General features: G+C 44.8%; 2 protein-coding genes across 3 annotated transcripts in view; both read right to left on the reverse strand.

Annotated features, from left to right (window-relative positions):
* Positions 1 to 23,215, reverse strand: part of LOC135214505 (zinc finger protein 239-like) — a 427,341-nt gene that overhangs the window by 37,268 nt on the left and 366,858 nt on the right. The window contains exon 1 of one of the 2 annotated variants that reach the window (XM_064248873.1): positions 18,178 to 18,384. The exons of the other annotated variant lie outside the window; for it this stretch is intronic. The gene's annotated coding sequence lies outside the window, so the exon portion shown is untranslated. Of the gene's footprint in view, positions 1 to 18,177; positions 18,385 to 23,215 lie in introns of those variants that run through there. 2 annotated transcript variants of the gene reach the window in all.
* On the reverse strand, positions 17,726 to 18,322 carry LOC135214234 (zinc finger protein 79-like). Its single transcript, XM_064248296.1, has one exon. It carries the CDS (start codon positions 18,320 to 18,322, stop codon positions 17,726 to 17,728), a length of 597 nt encoding a protein of 198 aa, XP_064104366.1.

A 23,215-nucleotide genomic window follows, 5' to 3' on the forward strand; every position in this document is an offset into this window, starting at 1 on the left:
AGATGCCATGAAGAGGCTAAAAGCAATATTCTTTAATGTTGTTGTTGACAAAGATTGAATCTTTAACTGATAGGTTTGAAACACTGGGTGAAGTGCGAGACAGATTTGGAGTGCTGCTCAGTTTCCAAAAACTGGATGATTAGGCATTGAGCAATTAGTTTGACAACCTCTGCATGACATTAAGCGCTGGAAATGAAAGTAATATTGATGGAAAGGAACTGGCAATGGAAGTAAAAAACTTGCCAAGCTTACCCTCAGATGACATAACTGCTCTTGAGCTCCTCACCTTCATCCACCAAAAGAATTTGGTGGAACTATATCCCAATCTGTGGGTTGCCCTGAGAATCGCCTGCACTCTGCCTGTGACTATGGCGGCCTCAGCAGAGAGGAGCTTCTCAAAGCTGAAGCTTATCAAGACCTATCTAAGGTCTTCCATGGGACAGGATTGACTCACTGGTCTTGCAATAATCATCATCAACCATGATGTTGGCAAGCAGGTGTCATATGAGGACATCATTCATGAGTTTGCAAGTATAAAAGCCAGGAAGCAGACATTTTGAGGACAATAAATTGTTACTGTGAATAATATGAATTATTAGTTGTTTCTCTCCTAAGTGTAACTGTGTTGTTAATTAAGTATTATTTTAAGTACTGTTTATTTATTATCTTTGCACTTTGAAACAGATGTGAAATAAATAAATGTGAAGTGTAATAGTTTCTTGCATCTTAGTAGACCAACTAAAGGGCTAGGATTTGCTTCATCACAGTTTGACAAACCCCTTGTGGAAAAATGAGTACCTACCTACCTATCTATCTAGGGCCCCCACATAGCTAGAAATGGCCCTGTCTGAAAGGATTATCTATATTTATTTAATAATAATTGTGGAACATTTCTTTAGATAAAATTTCTAAATAGAATAATAAATTCTCCAAAACAATTTTCACTCCTACAAATGGCTAATGATTACAAAATGCAAGAAGTGCCAACGTGTGCTGGTGAAATATAGCCGATTGCGGATTTTCACACACAATAAATCATTGCTCCATAGTCTAAGCTAAAAATTCTTTTCTGGGCTCAGTTCGTGTCGCTGCGCGAAATAATCCTTTAATCCATTATTTCTAAGGTAAATGATCTAACAAATACCAGAGAATAAACAAAATAAAGAAAAAGGTCAGTATAACTGACTCGCTCACCCTCAAGGAGGGCGTCGGTATGAACACTAGGGCGAGTGAGACCACTACCACGAACCTCTTGCCAATAGAAATCTCCCACAACAAAACCCCACAAGAGGAGAGCCGACCCACAGAACGGGGCAGCAACTACTACTACTCCAACCCACGCTAGGGACTGCCGCGCCTCTGGTGGCCATCCTTTAAGTTAGACGGCCCGTGAGACGCTGATTTTTATCTCTCTGTGTTTTTTCGTGCCTTTTTCGAGGATTTTCGGATATTATGGAGCGTTTAGCCATCGCATCAGCTAAGTTAAGTATTCCGAAAGGTTCCTACTTAGTTTTTTCCTACCTTGAGTCAGTATTTGCCGTTTTTTAGGTATAAATACGGATTCTCGGTCGGAAGCATGGCGGCATTGCTCTGCCTCGTGGCGGGTTCGTTCTTGTTCTCCCATACCTAGAACCTTCCCTTTAATTTTACGTCTCTTTACCTGTTTATGAATATTATGTTAGGGGATCCAGCCTGCATTGGTTTTATGTCATGCATGCATGTCTTTCTTTACCTTGCTTAGGCATTATCTCTTCTATCCAGACCCTAGCCATAGCTCTTAGTATCGGCCCAGGCTAGCTTTGAGTGGTAGACTTTCTCTCGGGTTAGTCGTACACTCCTGGATTTTTTCTCCTACTATTTTTATTTCCCCTACTTTGGTGCTATTTTAATTATTTTAATTATTTTATTTGATTTTGGTTAGCCTAGGGCGTCTGGTACGTTATCTTAGCCTAGGTTTATTATATCATGGTCCCCATTAGTTTTGTTGCTTCCTTTTTATCAGTTTTGTTGCATCTACGGTTGCATCTCGCTGATCAGTTTGGTTGCATTATCCTAGGCTATAGATTTCGTTGTTTTTATCGTGTTATCGTTTCGTGGTCACCCTGTGATCGCGGTACAGCCAGACGCCCGTCCCAGTCACCCTGCCCTCCTCCCGCTCTCCCATAGAGCTGGGGGGAGGGAGGTCCGTCCTTGCTCGCTCCATCCGGGCCTGTCTCCCTCTCTCCCTACGTGGAGGGAGTAGGGGAGGCTGGACAGACGCTGGACTGGGTATGACCTTGTCTCTCTGCTTCACGGTGCTCCGTTGTGACGAAGTAGGGGGGTTGGCCTCCCCCCTCCTCTGTTGCTCCGTTGCCCCGCTGTAGGCTCGAGTTCTGTTTCGCCCTCTCGCCCCTCCCCGGGTTGTCGGTGCTCTATTTTCTTACCGGAGCTCCGTCGATTATGAGGGAGGGAGCTGGTATCCCGCCTGCGGGCGGATCTCAGGCGTGCAGTTGGTCTCATTTGTCTAACCACCCCGTCTCTTCGGCACACCGGCGGAGACAGATACCACCGCGATTCGGAATCGTTTCCGGAATTTAGTGCTATTTTATGCTTAAGTCTATCATAAGTTTGTTTTAAGCTATCTTAAGCTGGGTTCCTCCCTTGCCCCCTGTTTTATATGCCGGCTCACACCGGAGCTATAGCCTATTCAGGCGATAGGGGAGGGGTTATGCCCAAAAAAATTTTTCACTCTCCGGCATGCATCGGAGTTCTAAATTAGCCCTGTAAGTGTTGTCTTAGATGGTACTCATGTATTCTTCCACTTACAGACCACCAACTGTGAGCATCCAGGATGCAACGCCATGCTCCAGGACCCCTGCGGACATGAAGTCTGTAGGTCCCACGCTCCGTGCGCGACTCCACATGGGAATCTGCAGGTCTGGTATCATGAGACCTGTACGATCTGTTATGATCTTGTGGGTCAGTTCTTGGACGGGGTAAGTATTTCCAGATGTATATAGACTGTAAATACTGTACTATATCTTAAGTTTAATTTTAATGATTTCTTTTAAGCTTAAGTTCCTTATATGTTGTGAAATACATCCCCAAATATTGTAGGTTTAAGCTCGGTTTTAGTTTAAGGTTGAACTTCAACTTTAAACTTAAACTAATAGACGCCCTCTCTTGCAGGCTGCTGTTGTTAGAGAGACCGCCCTTGCAACCCTGAGGGCTTGGGTCGGCGGCTTCGGCAAAAACGCCGCCAAGGGACAGCCCTACATTCTTGAGAAGAGGATGGCTGTCCTGCTGTTCCCCGGCGGCAAGTCGACGGGGTACGTCGACCCGGCGGAAGCAGCCCCGACTATGACAGCAATCCAGCAGCAGGTCGCTGCATCCATGAAGGAACCAGGCCAGGATATCTCTGCGGAAGTCGCGACGTTAGACCTAAATGTAGAACCGATGGTAGGTGTTGACGACCTGTTGGTCGAGGTAAGTACGTTGGACGCCCAAGGGCTTCCCTTGGGCGCCACTGGATCTTCTTCTCCCGCTACTTCTCCCGCTTCCTTCCAAGGCTTTACAGGAGCTGAGCTCCAGTACTCTACTCCTAGTGCTTCGGTTAAACCCAAAGTCAAGAGCCAAAGGGTACAAAAAACCCTTACGAAGACGTCGTCGTCGTCCAAAAAGACTTCGTCAGCGTCATCATCTCGTAAGTCTTCGGCTACAAATCCCGGAGCAGAGAAAGCTAAAGCTTCGGCTTCTAGCTCTAGGTCCTCAAAGAGCAGGTCCTCCAAGGAGAGGCCCCGTACTCCGGTGGAGCCAGCGGTCTCTCCTCTCCCTTTGGTACCTCTGCCGAGTTATCCTTCCGCCTCCATATCGGCTTCGGCTCTGGATCCCAACACTGGGTTGATGCAGCACATGGGAGACTTGGTAGGCTCTTTGAGGAATAGTATGGAGCAGATGTTCTCCCGGTTATCCGAAAGGATCACAACCCAGGACAACATAATAGCCGGGCTCAATCAGGCCCCTCTGGCTACTCCTCCGGCACTCGGTGCTGGGCTGGTACAGCTTCCTCCTCACGATTCTCTGCCTCCGTTCTCAATGAACAACCCCTGGAGAGTGGCTTCATACACCCCTTTCCAGGACGGACTTATCTCCATCCCGGAGTGCGGCACTCGAAGGATTGAGGACTTCGAGTTCTATCCGGAGAACCTCCAACCGCCGTTCATTGGCTACGCCAGGCTAACGGAGGCAGCCATGACTAGCGAGGATAAGGTCCCGAGGGAGACAGTACTTTACTCCCGGGACCAGGCTCAAAGGGAGTGGCTCAGGTGTCAGGAAGAAATGGACTGCGCAAACACTAGAATTCAAGCCTTTAAGAGTCCCTTCACCATCTTTACGATGGATGAAGAAACTCCTCTCCCCTTCTTAACGAAGATCACCCCGGCTACCATTCCGGCTGGCCTGAAGGGAGAACCCTTACCCCAGTTAAGGGAAGCAGACCCCACCTCTCCTTTGCTCCCTTTGCTTGGAGATTTGTGGGACAATCTGCCAAATACCTTCTCGGCAGGTAAGCTCAAGCCGGACTGCGCCATGGACCAGTTCGGCAAGAAGCTACCTAGACTCCCTGATAGCCTCATTCAAGCTGAGTTTGAGGCCAAGTCTAGGCTTGCCAGGTCAATGAATACCATGGCAATGACGGAAGTAGCAGCTCTTTCCTATGCTTCAGAGCCGCTCTTCAAGCTATTGACCAAGTCACAGACTCATACGGTCCAGTCGGACCTGTTCGAGTTTGTGACTGCCAGGGTCAATTGCCGGAAGCACGTCCTCCAGGAAGCAACTATTCGACATGAACCGAATAAGCTGCTTTCCTCCAACATCTGGGGAGCAGACCTCTTTCCTGAAACCATGGTCAAGGAGGTCCAGAATGAGGCAACAAGGCTCAATCAGAGCCTCAAGGATCGTTGGGGCCTCACGGCTAAGAGGCGCCAAGATCAATCTGCGGTAGGCAAGAAGCAGAAGAAACTGAAACGTTACCAGCCTTACCAGAAGAAACCGCAACGTTTTAACCAAGCTGTGTCAGCTGTGCCAATTGTACAATCAGGCCAGCCTTCTACCTCGAAGACTCCAACTCAACCCATTTATGTGATTTCCCCTCAGGCTCAGCCTTCCACCTCCTACGCTGTCTCCCCAGCCTTTAACCAAGTGTTCGAGGGCCAAGCCTTCCAACACTATGACCGGTTCGGCAGGGGCGGTAGAGCTAGGGGATCCTTTCATCAGAGAGGATCAGGAAGGTCACTCAACAGGGGAAAACACTTACGTGGGGGCCGCGGAGGTCACTCGACCCAGCAGCAGTGAGATCTCCAAGGTAGGAGGGAGGCTGTTTCTCTTCCGGCATCGGTGGGGATTCAGCAAATGGGCACAAAGCATTGTGTCAAAGGGCCTGGGTTGGAGTTGGATTGGAGATCCTCCTCCACCCAGACCATTCCTTCAACTTCCTTCAAAAGAACTGACGGAGTATGCGGAGGAGCTCCTCCAGAAAGGAGCAATAGCGAGAGTCAACAGATTAAAATTTCAGGGTCGCTTGTTCAGCGTACCAAAGAAAGGCTCACTAAAAAGAAGGGTAATCTTAGACTTGTCCCGCTTAAACTTGGCCATTCGCTGCGACAAGTTCAAAATGCTGACTATCTCGCAGGTGCGGACCTTACTTCCCCGTGGGGCCGTCACCACCTCTATCGATCTTACAGACGCATACTATCATATCCCTATTGCAAGACACTTTCGCCCTTACCTGGGCTTCAAGCTGGGAGATCAAGCATTCTCCTTCAAGGTAGTTCCCTTCGGTCTGAATGTAGCACCCAGGGTATTCACGAAGTTGGCGGAAGTAGTCGTCCAACAACTGAGGTCTCAAGGGATAATGGTAGTAGCGTATCTCAACGATTGGTTGATTTGGGCTCCAACAGTCGAGAAATGTCGCAAAGCCACAATGAAAGTCATTCAATTCCTGGAGTATCTGGGGTTCCAGATAAACAGAGCAAAGTCAAGACTCATTCCAGAGTCCAACTTTCAATGGCTGGGCATTCAATGGAATCTATCCTCCCATACTCTGTCGATTCCATCAGCCAAGAGGAAAGAAATAGTGAAGTCAGTGAAGCAATTTCTGCAGTACAAATATGCTTCAAGGAGAAACCAGGAAAGAATCCTAGGTTCCCTTCAATTTGCCTCAGTGACAAACATCTTGATGAAAGCCAAACTGAAAGACTTAACCAGGATCTGGCGCTCACGAGCAAATGTCAGATCCAGGGACAAGGTATCATCAATACCACAGATTCTACGGAATCGTCTGCGCCCTTGGACAAAGTTAAAGAACCTGTCCATATCAGTAACCCTTCAGTTTCCTCCTCCGGGATTCACTATCCACACAGACGCTTCACTAAGCGGCTGGGGAGGATATTCTCAGTTCAAGAAAGTTCAGGGAACATGGTCACCTCAGTTCCGCCAGCTTCACATAAATGTATTGGAAGCAATGGCAGTGTTCCTGACTCTGAAGAGGTTACGTCCGCCAAAGAACTCTCACATAAAGTTAGTTCTGGACAGCGCAGTAGTAGTCCATTGTATAAACAGGGGAGGCTCCAAGTCAAGACACCTGGCGGACAAGTTCAGTTGGCACCTCTCCTCCACCCATCTGGCCGGAGTGAGAAACGTCATAGCAGATGCTCTATCCCGTTCAGTTCCTCTGGAATCGGAATGGTCACTGGACAACAGTTCGTTCCAATGGATTCTCCGGAAGGTACCAGGCCTGCAAGTAGATCTGTTTGCATCTCAAACGAACCACAAACTTCCCTGTTATGTGGCTCCCAACCTGGACCCTCTGGCCTATGCCACAGACGCCCTGTCCATAGATTGGAACAACTGGGAGAAGATTTATGTCTTTCCTCCAGTGAATCTTCTCCTGAAAGTACTGAACAAACTCAGGACATTCAAGGGTCAAGTAGCTCTAGTAGCTCCAGACTGGCCGAAGAGCAACTGGTACCCTTTGATTCTGGAATTGGGTCTTCGTCCTCTTCGAATTCCCAATCCCATGCTCTCCCAGTCAGTACAAATGAAGACTGTGTTCGCTTCCTCAGGAATTCTCAAAACCCTAACTTTATGGACTTCATGAAGTTTGCGGCCAAGAGAGATGCAAATATCGATCCACGAAATATTCTTTTCCTGGAATCAGATAAAAGAGATTCAACTTTAAGGCAGTATGATGCTGCAGTTAAAAAGTTGGCATCCTTCCTGAGAGAAGCAGACATTAAAATCATGACAATCAATTCAGCTATATTCTTTTTCAGATCCTTATTTGAAAAAGGGTTAGCAGCTAGTACCATTACGACAAACAAGTCAGCCTTGAAGAAGATTTTTCAACTGGGTTTTAACACAGACTTAACAGATTCTTACTTTTCGTCTATTCCCAAGGCTTGTGCTAGACTTAGACCTTCAGTAAGGCCTACGTCAGTGTCATGGTTTTTAAATGATGTTCTAAAGCTGGCTTCGGATACAAATAACACGACTGTTCATTATAATGCTCTTAAGAAAAACATTATTTTTATTAAGCTTGGCTTCAGGAGCTAGAATTTCAGAACTGTCGGCGTTATCCAGAGATGCGAATCATGTAGAATTTCTTCCTTCAGAAGTTCTGCTTTCTCCGGATCGCAGCTTCTTAGCAAAGAATGAGGATCCTTTGTTGAGGTGGGAACCTTGGAAGGTTATACCCCTTCCTCAAGATCTTTCTCTTTGTCCAGTAACGACCTTACGAGCCTTTCTGTCCAGGACATCCTCATCCTCTTCGGGTCCTCTCTTTAGAAGAGAAAAAGGTGGTACTTTATCAATTAAAGGTATAAGGCAACAGATCCTATACTTTATTAAACAAGCTAAACCACTGAAATCCTTCCCCAAGGTTCATGATGTCAGGGCAGTAGCCACCTCAATTAACTACTTTCAACACATGAATTTTGATGACTTGAAAAAGTATACTGGATGGAAATCGCCGACAGTATTTAAGCGTCACTACTTAAAGTCTTTGGAATCTTTGAAGTTTTCAGCAGTTGCGGCGGGTAACATAGTTTCCCCCGACTCTGCTTAGTAGTTGAGTTGAAGATCCAGATCTCCTTTCTACCTATCTCAGCCAACAGTTTGTCTATACCTACCTTGTTCATCTACATCTACCCTTGAGTCTTAGCTGCTCTTGTGATGGTTTAGTGGGTGTCCCTTATTTTTTTTTTTGCTAGGGTCACCCACAATTGATTGTATATACTGATCTTTGTGATGTGGTCCCCTTATTTTTATGCTAGGGTGCCACATCTCCATTTACAATGGTTATTGATTTGTTTATTAAGATCTATGAACTTGTTTAATGTGTTTTTACTTTAAGTTTGTTCATATACATACTTTACTACATTATTGATACTGTTTATTTGTAATTACTTTAAGTGTTTTTGCCTATGATTATCATACACATGTTTTAAGTTCAACATATATCCCATGTAAGCCCTTGTATATATGGTAACTTTAAGTTAATTTTAAGTATTGTTCTTTATTCACGTTCTATGAACAATTGTGTATGTGTATATATATTCTTCTTGCAATTATAGTATTTAATTGAAATTTTAAATTTATTGAGACCTTCTTTATTTTCAATCTTGTGCTAATTCTCTGGTACAATTTCGCGCAGCGACACGAACTGAGCCCAGAAAAAGGATTTTGACGTAGGAAAAATCTATTTCTGGGCGATTGGTTCGTGTCGCCCAGCGAAATCCCACCTCTTCCCAACCCTTCGCTCAAGATTGATCGCTAACTTCAGGATGGCCACCAGAGGTGCGGCAGTCCCTAGCGTGGGTTGGAGTAGTAGTAGTTGCTGCCCCGTTCTGTGGGTCGGCTCTCCTCTTGTGGGGTTTTGTTGTGGGAGATTTCTATTGGCAAGAGGTTCGTGGTAGTGGTCTCACTCGCCCTAGTGTTCATACCGACGCCCTCCTTGAGGGTGAGCGAGTCAGTTATACTGACCTCTTTCTTTATTTTGTTTATTCTCTGGTATTTGTTAGATCATTTACCTTAGAAATAATGGATTAAAGGATTATTTCGCTGGGCGACATGAACCAATCGCCCAGAAATAGATTTTTCCTACGTCAAAATCCTTTAACTGGAACTTAAAATTATACACTTAGCTGAATCAATAACTGTAGAACGGACTTCTCTGAGCCCTGGTTACTTGGGCAACCAAAAAGGGAATGATGGCTTGGTCGGATATTGGTCGTATGTAAACAATATGACGATGCATATGCGAATGACCACTTCTTCTTCTTGCAGTTTTGACATAGGTAAACTGGGTATTATTGTTTGCTGATGATAATAGAAAGTGCCCTCTGAATCTGAGTCCATTTTACTCTATCACATCATAATGGTTATCATTACGGCACAATACCCGGCCACAAAACCAGTTAAGAGAATTCTTTGACATTAGTCTGGTCACCATGGAGCTTTGGATAGACCATGGAAAGGGCAGTACACGAGGATGAGACAGCGACTACAATAACAAAAATAAATATATATATTTTTTTAGCATTTCCTTCCATGTTTGGGGCCCATACTTTTATTGTTTTAGAAATGATTAATTGTTAGAAAATCGTGGTGTGTTTAAAAAAATGATATTGTTAGTATACAATAAAGTTTTGTACATACTTACCTGGCAGATATATACTTAGCTTAAGTCTCTGACGTCACGACAGAAAATTCAAAACTCGCGGCACACGCTACAGGTAGGTCAGGTGATCTACCTTACCCGCCGCTGGGAGGCGGATGTAAGAACCAGTCCCCCTTTCTTGTCAGGTTATTTTCTTCCACCTGTCTCCTGAGGGGAGGCTGGGTGGGCCATCAATCGTATATATCTGCCAGGTAAGTATGTACAAAACTTTATTGTATACTAACAATATCATTTTTGTACATGAACTTCCCTGCCAGATATATACTTAGCTGATTGACACCCTTAGTGGAGGGAAAGAGACACATACTTACTTACAAAGTGGGGACAACACATGTTAAAGGAATAAATAATATAAACCTCTGGTTCTTACCTGATTTAGGCAGAAGACTTGATAGTTACTGTCTATTAGTCTGCGTTGCCTAAAGAGTCCTCCAGCGACCGGGCGTGACCTATGGCTGAAGAACTCTTTGGGTCTACCAATGGGAACTGAGTCCACTTACTTGGCAGAATCCAAGTATGATCTGGTCAATGGGGATCAACCCGCTTACATGCCTGAGCCTATCACTACCAATTGCAAGGAGCCTCAAGCACAACCGATCACCTAACCAAATACTAACATTAGTATACGAAAGAAGGAGCTGCCTCCTGCAACCTCCTTCGTACAACCAAAAAACTCAAACTTAAAACTAACAGGGAAAAGGATTAAAAAGGATTTGTTTCAGCTCCCTGCCCCAGCACTGAATCCGCCGATACGTAAGGGCCTAGCCCAAAACACTTTTCATATGTAATCGATACGTCCTTTAGGTAGTGATTGGAGAAGACTGATTCACACCTCCAAAAAGTGGCCTTCATAAGGTTTTGTAATGACAAATTCTTCTTGAAAGCCGAAGACGTCGCGATGGCCCGTACTTCGTGCGCCTTGACTTTCAGAAGGCTAAACTGTTGCTGATTGCAAGAAGTGTGTGCTTCTCTAATAACATTCCTGATAAAGAATGAGAGTGCATTTTTAGATAAGGGCCTACTGGGGTCCCTTACAGAGCACCAGAGATTGCTTTCATTAGCAGCAAGTCTTTTCTTCCTCTGAAGATAATATTTCAGGCTTCTCACCGGGCAAAGAGATCTCTCCTCTTCTGTCCCAACTAAGGAGGATAAGCTTTTGATTTCGAAGCTCCTCGGCCACGGCGAAGAAGGGTTTTCATTCTTGGCTAGGAAAGCCGGAAGAAAAGAGCAAACCGCGGAGCCTCCTTGGAAACCTACCTCACCTTCTAGAGCCTGCAGCTCGCTGACCCTCTTCGCTGACGCTAACGCACAGAGAAAAAGAGTCTTCATCGAAAGGTCTCTGAACGAAGCAGTATGGGGAGGTTCGAACCCTGAGGACCTCAGGAAGAGCAGCACGACATCAAGATTCCAGCTAGGAACTAAGGAGGAGGTTCTTTTAACCGTTTCAAACGATCTGATTAAATCATGGAGGTCCTTGTCCTCAGATATGTTTAATCCTCTATGACGAAAAACTGAGGAAAGCATGCTCCTGTATCCCTTGATGGTGGAGACAACTAACCCGCATTTTTCCCTCAGGAAGATAAGGAAATCTGCTATCTGAGTCACAGAGGTACTGGAGGAGGAAACTTTATGAGTCCTGCACCAACGTCGAAAAACATCCCACTTCGACTGGTAGACTCTAGATGTGGTTAACCGGTCTTCCGTGGGCATTGGGCAATAGCCCTTGCAGACTTTTGCCGAAAAGCCCTTAGCTCTGACGACTTGATAGGCTGAATCCAGTCAGACGAGAGCGGGGGAGGTTTTTTGTGAAACCTGTCGAAGTGGGGCTGTTTGAGAAGATCGACTCTTAGAGGTAGGGATCTTGGGACATCCAGCCAGCCCTTCCAGTACCTCTGTGAACCAGTCGTGGGCGGGCCAGAACGGAGCTATCAAAGTCATCCTTGCTCCCTCTGAAGCTGCGAACTTCCTTAACGTTTCCCCTAGAATCTTGAAAGGCGGGAACGCGTAAAGATCCAGATTTCTCCAATCCATCAGGAATGCATCTATTGCCACTGCTCTTGGGTCTGCAATAGGGGAGCAGTATAGATCTATCCTCGCATTCCTGGAGGTCGCAAATAGATCGAGATGGGGCCTGCCCCACGTCCTCCACAGCTCCTGGCATACGTCCGCGTGCAGAGTCCACTCTGAGGAAGGACTTGATTCCTTCTGCTTAGCAGATCCGCTCTGACATTTCTTTCTCCCTGTACGAACCTGGTGAGAAGCCTTATCTTCCTTTCCTCTGACCACATGAGGAGCGATCTCGCTGTCTCGTACAGGGAGAAAGATGAGCCCCCCCTGTTTCCGAATGTAAGCCAGGGCTGTGGTGTTGTCCGAGTTGATCTGAACATATTTCCCTTTTATGAGGGGTTCGAAGGTCTTGAGAGCTAACCAAATCGCTGTTAGCTCCTTCTTGTTGATGTGCCAGGAGACCTGATCCCCCATCCAGGTGCCTGACACTTCTCTCGACCCGAGAGTAGCTCCCCAACCTATGTCCGAAGCGTCTGCATACAACACTAGGTTGGGGTTCCGAACCTGCAAGGAAAGGCCTTCCTTGAACAATAGAGGGTCTAGCCACCAACGTAGATCCTCCTTTATCTCTTGCGAAATCTTGAACGCAAAGTCCAGACCTTGAGATTTTCGATCCCAGTTCCTCGTCAGAAAGAACTGTAGGGGTCTGAGGTGCAACCTTCCTAGAGAAACGAATTGCTCCAGCGAGGAGAGTGTCCCCAACAGACTCATCCACTCCCTCGCTGTGCATACATCTTTCTCTAGAAAGATTGCTACCTTCTCCAAACCTCGGGTTATCCTCTCTGGGGTACGGATACGCCCGAAAAACCTGAGAAGCCATCAGAATCCCCAGATAGATACGCTCTTGACTGGGGATTAGCTGTGACTTCTCGAAATTCACTAGCAAACCCAGAGAAGCTGCTAGATCCAACGTCACTCGTAAGTCCTCCAGACATTTCTCCTTGGATTTGGCCCTGATAAGCCAATCGTCCAAGTAGAGGGAATCCTCACTCCCTCGAGATGAAGCCACTGGGCAACGTTCTTCATCAGTCCTGTGAATACTTGGGGGGGGGGGGCCGTGGAAAGGCCGAAGCATAGGGCCTGAACTGAAAACGTTCCCTCCCCCCCACATGAATCTGAGAAATTTGCGAGAAGAAGGATTTGGGGATCGGCACATGGAAGTAAGCGTCCTGAAGGTCCAGCGACACCATCCAAGTCCCCGGACGAAGAGCTGCTAAGACTGATGACGTCGTCTCCATAGCGAACTTCCTCTTCTTCAAACAAAGACATTCAGGGCGCTCCAACGTCCAGAACCAGTTCTCCATCCTCCTGAGTTCGTTGGAACTAGGAACAGACGGTTGTAGAACCCCGTGAAAGGAGGGTCCTGAAGCCATCTCTATTGCCTCTTTCTCTAACATCAGCTCTAACCGCTAGAGCGAGGGCTTGATTCATTAGTGGGTCTTGTATTGGCCACAGTGCCCTTACGGAGTGGTGGTCAAGGGTGGTCTCGAGATAAAGGGAAGTGAGGTATCCCCATCTTGATGATCGCGAGGGACCAGTTGTCCGCCCCCTTTCGTGCCCAGAACATCTGCAAAGTTTCAGAAGTCTGGCACCCACAGTTGTCTGGAGGACACACGAACTACTTCTTTGGCCCTAATAGACCGAGAGAAGGTCCTTCTCTTCTAGGTGGTCTCGAACCTCTGGAGAAGAAGAGAGAGACGAAGGTCCTCCTCGAAAGGGTTCTTGCCTACTTTGAGCCTCCTTCTTCGTCTTCTGTTGAAACGAAGGTTTCGAATTCTAGCAGAGCGAGCCAGCATATCCTGCGTCGCTTTTGCTGATAACGAGCTGGAGATATCATTAATAGTCTTCTTGGGGAAGAGTTGCGGGGAAAAGTTGTGAATACAGCAAGGAAGCTCTCTGTGCATGAGAAACCGCCTTGGTAAGAAAAGAGCAGAAAATGGCCCTCTTCTTTACTATTCCTGCACCAAAAAGTGAAGCAATTTCCCTGGAACCGTCTCTCACTGCCTTGTCCATACAAGACAGAACTGCGTGGAGGTCTTCAGGCGAAAGAGTGTCTTGCTCTTGAGTCCTCTTAGCCAACACTCCAAGGGTCCAGTCAAGAAAGTTAAAAACTTCTAAGACTCGGAACATTCCCTTCAGAAGGTGATCCAACTCGCTCATACCCCACGTCGTCTTCGCAGAATTCAGCGCCGAGCGACGTGCGGAATCAACCAACGAAGAGAAGTCCGAGTCTGCAGAAGAGGGAAGAGTCAGACCCAAGGGCTCTCCTGACTCGTACCAGAACCCCATCTTACCCGTCAGCTTGGACGGGGGAAAAGAAAAAACTGTCTTGCCTTTCTCTTCTTTTGAAACCAACCAGTCGTCCAAGTTCTTCAGAGCCTTCTTCATAGACACTGTAGGCTTCATCTTAACGACTGAAGACTTCTTAGCCGTATTGGTCGTTGAAAATAAGGACGGAGGAGACGGAGGAGCAATGGCCGAAAGAGACTCCCCAAAATCTTGCAAGAGGAGGTCTGTCAGTCTCTTATACGAAGAAACCGAAGCATCCTTGGGCAAATCTTCCTCCGAATCTCCAATAAATTCTTCCGAAGAATGACGTCTAGAAGCTCTACTGCCCGGAGGAGAGCTAATCCTTGGAGAGCGCCTGTTCGGAGAGCGCCTACTGGGAGAAAAACCACTGGGAGAGCGCTTACACGAGGAGCGCCTACCAGGAGAGCGCCTAGTAGGAGAGCGCCTACTTTGAGAGCGCCTCCCAGGAGAGAGCCTACTAGGGGAGCGCCTAGTTGGAGAGCGCCTACTTTGAGAGCGCCTCCCAGGAGAGAGCCTACTTTGAGAGCGCCTCCCAGGAGAGAGCCTACTTTGAGAGCGCCTCCCAGGAGAGAGCCTACTTGGGGAGCGCCTGCTAGGAGAGCGCCTACTTTGAGAGCACCTCCCAGGAGAGAGCCTACTTGGGGAGCGCCTGCTAGGAGAGTGCCTACTTGGGGAGCGCCTACTAGGAGAGCGCCTACAAGTGGAGGCTCGTCTGTCGGAAACAGATTCTAACTCCACAGAAGAGCGTCTGGATAAGGGAGAGCGCCTATCAGGCTCTCTGCGCCTGCTAGGCTCTTGGCGCCTGCCATCCTCAATACGCCTGCCAGGCTCTTGATGCCTATTGGGCTCAAAACCCCTGCCAGGCTCTTGACGCCTGCCACGGGGAGAGAAACATCCCACAGAAGGAATCCCTGTCAGAAGCGCGGCGCTTACAAGGCTCTGAGCGCCTATCCGATCGGGAGTGATCTAACGGAGGGAGAAAGCTTCCGTTGCCGCCTACAAGGCTCTTGGCGCCTACTAGGCTCTTGGCGCCTACTAGGCTCTTGACGCCTACTAGGCTCCGAGCGTCCGTCAAAAGGAGAGTGTCCACCATGGCGAAGAACTCTTCCTTCGCTCCTGACGAAAACGAGCTCTTGACGTCTGTCAAGCTCTTGACGCCTAACTGAAGAGGAGCGGAAATCCTGAGGAGAGAGCCTGTCTGGCTCCTTACGCCTGACATGCTCACAACTCTTGCTGGGAAGAGAGGAGAGCCTACTCGGAGAAAGATCCCGAGCTCCAGCCTGCACTTCTGACCTCCTACTAACAGGCTCAAAAGCTTCTCTAGCCAGAGGAGATTTAGCCGAAGGAACGTTCTTAGACTTCTTCACCGGAAGTGAGGCGTCCTTCCGACGATGAGAAGTCCCGGCCAATAGACTCCGCTAAAGCCGCAATCTGCGCCTGCAGACCCCGCCAGGATACGCGCAGGAGATCTCTTAAACTCCTCTACGGGGGGGGACGAAGTCCGAGAGCGAACAGGAGAAGCGTAACCGGACGAAATCTTGGTTCTCTTGCGTTCCACTTCTGGTTCTTCCGCGAAGGATTCGGGGCTGGAAGGAAGGGCGCAAGGAGCCTTCCAGGGCCTCTTGAGAGGGCGAGACGACTCCGAGGCGCTCCATCTACGCTGAGGAGAAGGCGACGAAGATGACGAGAAGCACTGGCGCAATAACTCCTTCTTGGTTCGATCCAAGGCAGCCTGGGAACGAGCAACAGGAACTGCCGAGGGGACGCCTGACCGGTGGGGGTTCTCCCTAACCTTCCTGCGGCTTTTCGACTTTCCTCCTCCACTGGGTCTGGGAGTCTGGAAGAGGTCTAGGCCTGGAAGCGTTAGTGAGCCGGTCAGACGCACCCTCCACTGCACTAGGGGCACTGCACTGATCACTTGCACTATCATCACTCTTACCTTGTCGAGAGCGAGCGAGGCTCTCCTTACTCCTGATCGAGGCTCTCCCAGAAGCAACTTCCGAAAACGAATCTTCGGGTTCAAAGCTGGGCGCAGGGGCTGAAACCGGAGAAGGAACTACTTCTACTACAGGATTCTCAGCGTCAACTTCACTCACCCTCGATCTACTAGAGCTCCTTGAAGAAGCCTTGCGCACCCTATCCTTCTCTAACTTTCTCACATAAGAAGAAAGAGCCTTCCAACCATCCTCATCCAAATTCTCACACTCTTTGCAAGGGTTAATAAAAGAGCATTCATTCCCTCTACAAGACGTACATACAGAGTGAGGATCTAATGCAGCTTTAGGAAGCCTAACTTTACATTCCTTCACTGAACAAACCCTAAATAAACTAGGTTTCTTAATTTCAGAATCATCCATGATTAAAGATATTGTAAGAGAAATCCAAAAGAAAAATAAAAAAAAACAGTCCAAAAAGCGTATGCCAAGCCAACAAACAAAGGGTACTTCACCAAAATCCAAATCGTCGGCAACGAGAACGAATTTAACTATCGTAAGGACTGAACAACAGGTGTTGTCCAGCCGGCGACAGAAAATAATCTGACAAGAAAGGGGGACTGGTTCTTACATCCGCCTCCCAGCGTGTGCCGCGAGTTTTGAATTTTCTGTCGTGACGTCAGAGACCTAAGCTAAGTATATATCTGGCAGGGAAGTTCATGTACAAAACGTATTTTTTCATACAAATCCTGAGATACTGGTAGAGGTCACTGAAGGGTCACTAGAGGTCACTGTAGGGTCACTAGAGGTCACTGGTGACCTGCTCATATGTAAGGTTGTACAATCAAGCCCCTGAATTCGTGGATTTTTCTTTGCACTATATCTACTCATTATTTGTGGGGAAATTCGCCTATTCACGTATTTTTCACTGAGAAATATTCACTAGATACTGTATTTCCACATCAATTACAAGACTAAATGCACTTTTTGTAATAAAAATATTAAAATATTCAGGTACAGGCATTTTTAGAAGGTTTTTCTTGTGTTTGAACTGAAAACATAGGCAGGGGTCTAGTACACATCTGCGAATACTGGGGGTCCACTGTATTGTCACTGGGATTGAGTAACCATGCAAAATTTCAAGTCCACTGAAGGAATGGCACAGGTTGAAAACTGAGTTACAAGATTTGAGGCCAGACAGACGCAGAAGTTGAGTTAAATAAATGCACGTAATAACGACAACTTGGACAGAGATCAAGTATACAGTTTCTGCCCTGTGTGAATTCTTTTGAAATTACTTTGATGAGAAAAACCTCTTTGATATACAAAGTGAAAGGTTCTCATGGATGAGTTCTCATATGAGTTTTGAGAGTACCTAATTGAGAAAAACTTCTTTGACATGTTGAGCAAGTATATGGTTTCTCTCCTGTATGAGTTCTCATGTGTTTTTTGAGATTAGCTGATTGTGAAAAACTTCTTTGACATATAGAACAATTATATGGTTTTCCTCCTGTATGAGTTCTCATGTGTGTTTTGAGATCACTTGATTGAGAAAAAACTTTTTTATTATAGAACAATTGTTTTTCTCCTGTATGAGTTCATGTGTTTCTTGAGATTAGCTTTTACGATTGAGAAAAAACTGACATATAGAAAAAATTATATGGTCCTTGTATGAGTTCTCATGTCTTTTAGATTAGCTTTATTGAGACTTGACATATAGAACAATTATATGTTTTTCTCTTGTGATTCTCATGTCTTTGAGATTAGTTGAGAGAGAAAAACTTTTTTGACATATAGAGCAAGTATATGGTTTTTCTCTTGTGTGAGTTCTTATGTGTCTTTTGAGATCACTTGATTGAGAAAAACTTCTTTTACATATAGAACAATTATATGGTTGTTCTCCTGTATGAGTTCTCATGTGTCTTTTGAAATTAGTTGATTGAGAAAAACTTTTTTGACATATAGAACAAGTATGTGGTTTCTCTCTATGGGTTCTCATGTGGGATTTCTCTCTTTTTGAAAATGCATCTCTCCTGCCAAAATGCCTACTTTCTTCTGCAATACAGATCTTTACTCTTTCATCATCACAGCTTGGAGAGATGCCCTCCTCATACTTAACAGATTGGGATGAACAGTTCACATCAAATTCACCATGGTCAAAAAATTCTGGTTCTGCCTTGACTTCTAAGAGGGGGTCTGCAAATGAAGAGCCTTCTCCTGTGTTTTCAATAAGGCCCTCCTCCAAATTCTTTTCCTCTTTGATTAACAGCAATGATGACAATTTTTCAGCTTCCATTTTCAGGATGTTCTATGTACAATACTCAATCCTTGTAAGGAGCTGATTAAATTGTCTGTTGTAATACTCTGAAATAAAATGAAAAGAAAAAATCAGAAAAATATATTCTGAATAGCACCATTCATAACAACCAGAATGAGAAATTCAAAACAATTTCATATTTTACAATAGTGAGTGCTTTTCTCAACTCTGAAATAAGCATCCTCTGGGAAAACAAAAAATATCACAATGCAATGGTCATTTGGACAGAATTTATCCCAAAAGATATAAAAAACCAACACTGGATGCTGTTTGGAATCAACAAATTTATTCAGGCCAAAGTTGGTCGACAATTCAATCACCATTTTCTACCTTTACCACAAATTCACGATTTACTCTTATTTTGACAATCAAATGAACATCATCTTTCCTTCATGAGTTGGGAGTATTATAAATCTATTTAAGAAGAATGGTTTTTTCTTATACGAATTGCATTTACATTTTGATAGAAAAGGCTATTTTCATTAGGAAAAATAAAAATTTTTTAAAGTAAAGTGTATTTTTACTAACTATACAAACAACCAGTCCTTTTAACATTAGGAAATTAATACTTATGCCGAAGGTGGAAAATGGCTGCTTGACATTTAAACAAGGTGGCCAGGTAGTTAAACTACCATTTGGTTGGTAGGAGTCCAGCCCACCTGAACGTAAACATTCAAATTGCTTTTGGCCCAGGTATCAGACTGAGGGGTAGCATGAGGTGGGCCTAATGTGTAAAGGGCCTCAGGTTTGTATAGTTAGAGAAAATACAATTTTCTTTAAAAAAAAAATTGTCATTTGTTCCTACACGAAACACAAACCCTCGGTCCTTTACACTAGGAAGACTCATACTTGGAGGGAGGAATCTGAATGAGTCTGTAGAACTGACTGGAGTTTGCACACCTGGATTTTCTTCCTAGTCGAAAGGGCGAAGAAGAGAGTCATGCCTCTGATGAATTGATCAGAGTACAGGGACTGCATGATCAAACATCAGACTTCTTGGCTTTTTTTGAATGAGGGGGAAAGGAAAAACGTAAAACCCCTTGAATGAGGGAGGAAACGTAACCCCATATGACAAACAAGCTGGGATGAATCTGAGAGTCAAAGACAGAATGGCAAATATAAGCAGTTTGATTATTGTCAGGGACCTCTCCCTCCTCTCCTTGCTAGAGAAAGGGGCAGTTGCTTCTATAATCTGAACTTACCTGCACTGGTGTTAGTTCCAGCATGTTATGGCTTAATCCACTCTCTGCCTGAAGGAAGAGGAAAGGTATGAAGGGACGGAGATTGATTGATTGATTGAGAGTTATCTGGCGTCACAACTACCAGGGTCACCGACACCGAATACTAAATGTGATCTTTTAACTTTTATAATATATTATACAACATTCAAAATACCTTTATCTTTATGAGAGACATACGTATGAATTTGATTTAAGAAAATAAAATAAATTTCTGATAAAAGTAAAAATAATATTCCGATAAAAAGAATTGTGATTAATCACAACCGTAAAATTATTAAAAAGAAAAGAATATGTATATACTAAGACAGCACAGCTGTCAGATATATTTGAGAAGACCAGCTTCTTTGATAAAAGAGATAATGTTATAAATACATGCGCTTTCTCCCAACAGTTTTTGCCATGCTATAATTACCCCCACCCCCTGCTTCACTACTATAACCTAAAAAACGATTCCTAAGTTCCACCAGACTGGGACACTCAACCAGCAAATGCCTAACGGTTAGCGGAACTAAGCAATCGTCACAGAAGGGCTCATGCTCCCCATCCATCAGATAGCCATGAGTTAAACGCGTATGGCCAATACGTAATCTACACAATACAACCTCCCACTTCCTTGGTATTAGGTAATATTTCCATGGGTGTGTCTGACTAGTAATTTCTTTTCATATTGGGGCCTACTCTGTCCCACTGAACTACCCATAAATGCTGGATGGATTTCCATATATCATAGAATGTATCACGATATGGAACGGGCATTTTCTTGGTATCAAAGTTTGCGCAGCTGATCTGGCTAGCTTGTCTGCCTCTTCGTTTCCTGATATGTTCACATGAGCAGGAACCCAACAAAAAGAAACAATGCTCCTCTATACTGGTGCAAGAAAATCCACTGCAAGATCTTCAACACCAAGGGATGATCAGTATTAAAGACTTCCAGGGACTGTAGGGCACTTTTGGAGTCACAAAATATTGTGTAGCTACACACTGGGAGTGTTGTAATATGTTCCAGTGCTACTAGGATGCCATACAATTCAGCTGTAAAGTTTGAGGCAATAGAAGGAAGTGCACCTCTTCGGTTAAAAGATTCGCTAAAAACTCCACATCCAACGCCAGCACTGGACTTAGAGCCATCAGTAAAATATAAAAGAAAACTTGTATCTACATGCTAAAAAAAAAAAAAAAAAAAAAAAAAAAAAAAAAAAAAACTGATACATGCTCTAAAAATATGCCCTCATTTCCTCATCAGATTTATCCCTCTTTGCTCCACTGAAGTACCTACAGAATTTAACATCAGGTAACCTCCAGACAGGAGTACTGGGATACACAAAGGGGATAATGGGAAATTTTCTAATATTCGTATCCTCTAAAATTTTTTTAATTCTATAGCTAAAAGGAGTGGGATACCTTGGATGACTTTCGTAAAAACCGTTTAAAAATATTTCTATTTGCCACAGCAATGCCAGAGATTTGGGGAGTCTTTGCACTCTAAACCAGTACCGAAGTAATGATGACTGGCGATAGAGTTCAAGGGGCATCTCTCCTGCATCAACTAGCATACTAGGTATTGGTGACGAACGGAAAGCTCCTGTGGCTATACGAATACCTGAATGATGCACTGAATCTAAAATTTTTAAGTTAGATGAAGCTGAAGAATAAACTTCACAACCATATGACAGCTTTGACAAGATTAAAGATTTATGAAGCTTCAGTAAAAGATTTCTATCAGCTCCCCAACTGGTGGTGAAAGCACCTTCAAAATGTGTAGAGCTTCTAGGCTCTTTGCTTTTATATGTTTGATATGGGGGACCCAAGTCAATCTACTGTCAAAAACTAGGCCTAAGAAGTGTGCTTGTTCTACACATGGGATTCTACGGCCATACAAATATAGGTCTGGATCAGGATGTACTCCCTGATCCGACAGAAGTGGACAGCAGTAGTCTTGCTTACAGAGATTTTAAAACCCTGTTTCTCAGCCCAACTTACTATTTTATTTATTGTTAATTGTAGCTTTCTTTCTGCTACAGTCATCCGGGTGGCAGCAAAGGATATTGACAAGTCATCCACAAACATGTCTTTAAAACCTCTCTTGGAATGACAGCTGCAACACTGTTTATGGCCAGAGCAAAAAGTGTTACACTGAGAACACTACCCTGGGGAACACCTTCTTCTTGGCACCTTTTCTCTGATAAAATACTGCCAACTTTAACTTTAAAATACCTACGATGTAAAAAGGATTTCACAAATAAAGGTAATTTGCCTTGTAGACCACTATTATGCATAGTCTTCAGAATCCCATGTCTCCACGCAGTGTCATATGCCTTTTCTATATCAAAAAAACACTGTCACATGGTGTTGCTTGGAGGCAAAGGCCTCACAGATAGAGGCTTCAAGTTGCAGTAAGATGTCCAGGTGGAGTGCATTTTTTCGAAAACCACACTGAGAAGGTGTTAGAATATTGTTGTGCTCTAGATACCACATCAGTCTTACATTTACCATTTTTTCCATCAACTTACACAAACAGCAAGTTAAAGCAATGGGGCGGTAACTTGCTGCACAGAGAGGATCTTTTCCAGCTTAAGGAATGGTAACATGGTAGCTAATTCCCATATGGTATGGTAGCTGCTTTCATCCCATATTCTATTGATAATCTTATTATAAAAACAAAAAAAAGTTTTGTGTTCCTTGAAATGTGTTTTAAACATTTCATAAGGAATCTCATCTGGAACCAGGGCAGTGTTCTTGCTCCTAGATAAAGCAGAGTCAAATTCCCTCTCAGAAAACGGCATATTATATATTGAATTCAGCTTTCTTTGCTGAAAAGTCAAGTACCTGTTGTTCTTCCATCATTCTGAAATTATGTCCTGGGGAACTATCTGATTTCTCAGAGACCTCGAGCGAAGTGTTCTGAAAATGTATACTAACTTCTCTGGCATCTGTGACATGAGTATTATTCACTTTAAGTACTGGAGGAGGATTGGGTGTAAATTTACCCTGAATTTTTCTTATTTTCTTCAAATGCTACAAACTGGTGTTCTGCGTTAATAGAGGATACATATCCGGCCCATGATTGTCTTCTGCAGCTTTCATGGCTTTTCGAAATCGTGCCCTACACTGTTTGTAAATTATGACATTGTCCAAGGTGCGGTGTCTACGGCACCTGGTCAATGATGTCCTTGTAGCTCGGTGTAACAGCCTTAAGTCTTCTGACCACCACGGTACTGGCCGTCTCCTGAATAGTCCTTTTGTTCGAGGAATAGAGTGCAGACCTGCAGTATGTAATGTTCCATTGAGTAGATCAATGGCATCATCTACACTTGGGAAATCTTTTGCATTCCCCTCCAACTCACTCAAATCTTTGAATTTTCTCCAATTTGCTTTCTCTAAACACCATCTTGGTGATCTCGGGATAGGTGCCTTCATTGGTGTCGATCACAATTGGAGAATGGTCACTGGTATGCCAGTCATCACTTGTTCTCCAACTAAAATCAACACTGCAGTTGGAGCTACATATTGAAAGGTCGATGCAGGAGACGGTGCCTGTCTGAATGTGGTAATGGGTAGGTTCTCCAGTATTAAAGAAGACCTATATCTTCATTTTCTATTAATGATGCCATCATATTCCCTTTTTTGGTTT

The sequence above is a fragment of the Macrobrachium nipponense genome, chromosome 45, assembly GCF_015104395.2.
Source record: "Macrobrachium nipponense isolate FS-2020 chromosome 45, ASM1510439v2, whole genome shotgun sequence".
NCBI classification, from domain to species: Eukaryota; Metazoa; Arthropoda; class Malacostraca; order Decapoda; family Palaemonidae; genus Macrobrachium; species Macrobrachium nipponense.

Coding starts and splice junctions, on each gene's coding strand:
- LOC135214234 (XM_064248296.1), bottom strand. CDS start 18,322: ATGGAAGCTGAAAAATTGTCATCATTGCTGTTAATCAAAGAGGAAAAG.